The 4,501-nt window shown below is 39.2% G+C and overlaps 1 protein-coding gene across 1 annotated transcript; it reads right to left on the bottom strand.

Moving 5' to 3' along the window:
- Positions 1-1,088: 1,088 nt before the first annotated feature.
- cldn1 (claudin 1) lies at positions 1,089-4,233 on the bottom strand. The gene is made up of 4 exons (XM_034555905.1): positions 3,875-4,233; positions 2,936-3,100; positions 2,576-2,660; positions 1,089-1,563 (listed from the first exon to the last, which is right to left on the bottom strand). Exons 1-4 carry the CDS (start codon positions 4,095-4,097, stop codon positions 1,401-1,403), a joined length of 636 nt encoding a protein of 211 aa, XP_034411796.1. The 5' UTR covers positions 4,098-4,233; the 3' UTR covers positions 1,089-1,400.
- Between the last annotated feature and the right edge of the window lie 268 nt (positions 4,234-4,501).

The following is a 4,501-nucleotide window of genomic DNA, read 5'->3' on the forward strand; positions in this document are numbered from 1 at the left end:
ATCGCACAATGTGAGTTTATTCACGAAACATGGATGGGTTTAAATAACTTAGAATCAGGTTTTCATAAACTCTGATGGCTTCACTGTGAAAAGGCATGTTGGGACAAGAGTCAGTGGCTTGCAGGTATGCTTGTCAGGAGCCGCTCCCCAGCCTGCTTTCTCTCTGTCGGGATTAGTTTTGTCGTCCCTAAGGCAACATATTTCTGCAGCTCTTCTTCCATGATGTCATCCATTCAGGCTGCATATGGAAAAGTTTGTGACAAATAAAAGCCTTAACATGCCACATAACTGACAGTTAAGTTAAAACCATACAACCATAAAACAAATTATTGGATCAATAGTTATATAGTTAGCATTAACACTGGAAAGTGGAGAATTTCATAATGTTCATGAATGAAATGATGCAGTCAGGACCAACTGCTGCATGAGCGTTGAGCTTTTGGAGTAGTAATTTAACCTGCCCAATGCTCAGGAGAGGTGGAGCAACATTTGACCATTTGTGATTACCATCCTTCTCAGGTGGAATAGAACGGTACTGAAGCAAAGTGCATTATGCCACACTCAGGCGCCAATACAAAAGTGCCTTAAACTTGCATTCTTTATAAGAGCCAGTAAAGGTAATAAAATAGAGTCAAATAGACAATAAACCTGTGTATGCTTTAGGGCGTTGCTACCTTGTGATTGACATGTTTCCACCACTGCGTTGTCTAATCTGAGTTTTTGTTTTACAACTTTAAGTTAATTTTAACACTTTGGTCAACTAGAAATGTCTTATTCAGCATTCAGACGTAACAAGATATAATAACAAGATAGTGACGGTCAAAAAACAAGATGCCGATGACCAAGATACCGAACCTTGGGTAGGAGTATCACAAGCACACACACACACACACACACACACACACACACACACACACACACACACACAAACACACACACCTTTGAAATAATAATTCCTTTAAAATATCTGTACACCGGTTTTAAGCATGAAAAGAGCGAGTGGGCTTGTGGTTGAGTGACACACACATAGTTGGAAAATTAAAAAGTACAGAGAAATACAAAAACATTGTTGGCTCGCAGGGGTTTTATATGGGATTTAATCACCAGCCATGATGCTATAAAAACATACAATATTACGAACGCAATGAGTATTATATTTTATATGAATTGATGGAATAGTGGCAAGTTTCAAAGCAATTAACAAAAACATACTGGTTCAAGTTATTATCATCTGCAATATTGATTTCCATAGTTATTATGTAGTACTTGAGGGATAACAATATTTTTTTCTTTTTTTCTTATTTTTGCTGCAAATATACATTGTAAAACATTAAGAAACAGAAACAAAAATCTGAAAGACAGAAGACAATTCCCTGCAAAGGCCGGATGGAGCGACTGTCCTACACGTAGTCGCGGCCCGGCTGGCCTGTGGAGCTGGACGGTGGATGGTGGGGAGATTTCCCTGAGCCCTTGCTTGAGCAGTTGCAGCACAGGAAGCTCCCTCCAATGATGGTGAGACAGGCCGCTCCCCATCCAACAAACAAGGCACTTCCGAATTCATATCTGTGAATTATTCACACATCACACTGATATTTATGCTTAAATTTGGAAAAGACAAGCATTGAAAGTCATCAAGTCTAAATACAAGATGAATATATTATATTCCGTTGGGCTCGATCTGATTTACAGCAGTAAAATTCAAAGTGAACCATCCAAGCGTGAAAGAATATGCTTGAAAATAAAAATAAATAATTTGACATTTTGGGAGATCTGCTTATTTGCTTTTATTGCTGAGAGTTAGGTGACAATGTTTGTACGTTAAAGAGGAAGCTACTGCCAGAGGACAGTTAGCCTAGCTTAGCGCAAAGACTGGAAACAGAGGGAACAGCTAGCCTGGCTAAAAGTGTAAAAAACATTTTACTTCGGATCTCTGCTGGTTTAGAGACTTCTCACTATAACGACTTCAGATCAGCTGTTTCCCAATTGTTTCGGTTCTTATGCTAAACTAAGCTAACACACTGCTGGTTGTAGCTTCATATTTTCCGAATTATCCAATTATTTAGTCGGCCTACTTGGCTGCAATTCTGAGGTACTTGTAGCCTGCTGTATTTGAGTGGTTCATTGTTATTGTACTTTATATGCTTACTTGGACTCCACTTTACTACATTTATGTGACACATAATTACCAATTAGTTTGCAGATTAAGATTGTACAAACAATATATACAATCCATGAACACAATCCAAGTGTGTCCAAGTTAAAGTGTCCAATAATATATAAAATAGTTACTGCCCAGCAAGGGATTCTACTTATTGATATTACTTTTGTACTTTTACTGTAGAAACATCTTGAGGGAAGGACTTTTACTTGTATGCATCTTTACAGAATGGTATTGGTACTGAAGTAAAAACTATGTGTGTAATACTAACTGATTAACTGACTGGCAGGAGAACAACAGTATAATAAAAAGTTTAGCTGGCAAGTGTCCGTCCTCTTTGTCCTTGCACACAGACACAGTGATGCCCTATAATTACTGTGAATTACTGACTGAAGGTGCAGAGAAGGACATTCTCACCTAGAATTAGTCGGAGTGAATGGGTTGTAGAAGTCCTTGGCTATTCTGTGGCCATACCAAGATGTTCCCACCAGAGCAAGCAGACCTGAAAACCATCAACGGAAAAACATTTGATAGTTTTGCAGGTTAAAAAATGCACGACTGTCATCTGTCATGTATCAACATTTCTATGAACCCATATATTCATTCACCTCAAGCCAAATCATCTATAAGACGTGTTGCAATACAGTCGTCGAAGCAAAACACAGAGTAGTGAGGTGCAACATCTTTAAGGCAAAACATATCCCTCCAAGCAAGCTGATGCTCAAGCGGTGTGTGTCTTTGCTTGTGTGTGCATGTGTGAAGTGAATGGAGTCTGACCAGCGATGATGAAGATAACCCCTCCAGCTAGAGCCACTTTGTCCTTCTGCTCCGGTTGATCCGCCATGCAGGTGGTGCACCTCATGCCCACCGTGTTCACCAACATAGAAATTAAGCTCAGGATGATGGAGCACAGCATCAGTCCACGTGTGCCCAGTACCATCCCTGCAAACAAGGGCACCACACAGAATCATAGATTTGAGCAGGTTTCATGCAATTTCCCAGCTTTCTAATTCTTTTTTTATTAATGTCTCCCTCGGTCATCCATATTCGTACTTCAAATACATATTAATTGCAACCAGGGATTACTTGTGACTACTTGCTAATTCCTAATGTATTTTAAATAAAAGCTTAAACAAAACCTAAGCTTAATAAATCTCTTCAGTAAAGCACAAAACAGGCGGGAGTGCAGACGAAATGAGTCACATCCACCTAAGAAGAACTCAACGCATTCCTATCTGATCAACCTTTAATCATATAGAAATTAGAAATCCATTTACAAAGTCCACATTTATATTTCAAATCCAACAACTTATATATATATATAACTTATATCCCTCTTAAATTGATTGAAAAGAAGGATACTTTTTTTTATCATCCAGCTGCTGGTATTTGAGGGGCATGTCTCAGCATGCACGTCATTTTTAGGGAGCTTTGAATGACCACAGGGATTCACACATTCCTTTGTTTACAGCATACACACATCTTACTTTTAAAATTGAGACCTTTCCTAAATTCATAATTTCAATTTCATAATTGAAACTTTGTTTCATTATCCCATTTCTCTTGTTCTTCCCACACCCATATTTTAGTAGAAGAAGAAATGATGATGAAGAGAAATGATTTAGGACTCAATATACTTTAATTGTTATACGCTCACTGGGCTGTGCCTTATAATATGATCAGTGGTACATGTGTACATATGTAAAACAACATTACCTGGTAGTTGTAGAAGTGAATCATACACTTTACACTGAACTTGACCAGTGCTCTGTGATACACAGCTCTTCCACAGCCCTTCATACATTGCCTGAGCTGTGATGATGTTGTCTCCTGCATACGACGAAGCTTTCCATTCCACCATGGCTGTGGATGCTATCGTGCCAATGAGGCCCAGGAAGGCCAACGTAAACCCGAGAAGCTGTATGCCTGCATTGGCCATCGTTTGATTTCAGAAAATAGAGCAGATGAAAGTGGAGAAAAAGATTTTTAAAAGTTCCTAAATTGTTCTTGATGTAGTTCCCAGGAGGCTTGGGGTGGTGGATCTGATCCTAAACAAGGTTGAATGCCTATGCATCCTCAGGGAACATCACAGAGGAGTAGGAGGATCCAGGAATGTCATCAACTCTAACTGTAAAGTTAGGAAGAGCGGGAGGACACCTAGTGGAGGTGATGGTCTCCTGCAACCATCGAAACCTCACAGGACTCAAACGCACTAAAGCAATTCACATTTTGTATTTACACTACAGCTGAGGCTGTGCTTTCAAAAGCCATTTAAAACGTGTGTAATGGATCATAATGCTCAAGCTCTTCATTTGATGCCTCTCTGTTAATGTGTTATTACTG

The sequence above is a fragment of the Cyclopterus lumpus genome, chromosome 17 (assembly GCF_009769545.1).
Source record: "Cyclopterus lumpus isolate fCycLum1 chromosome 17, fCycLum1.pri, whole genome shotgun sequence".
Taxonomy (NCBI): domain Eukaryota; kingdom Metazoa; phylum Chordata; class Actinopteri; order Perciformes; family Cyclopteridae; genus Cyclopterus; species Cyclopterus lumpus.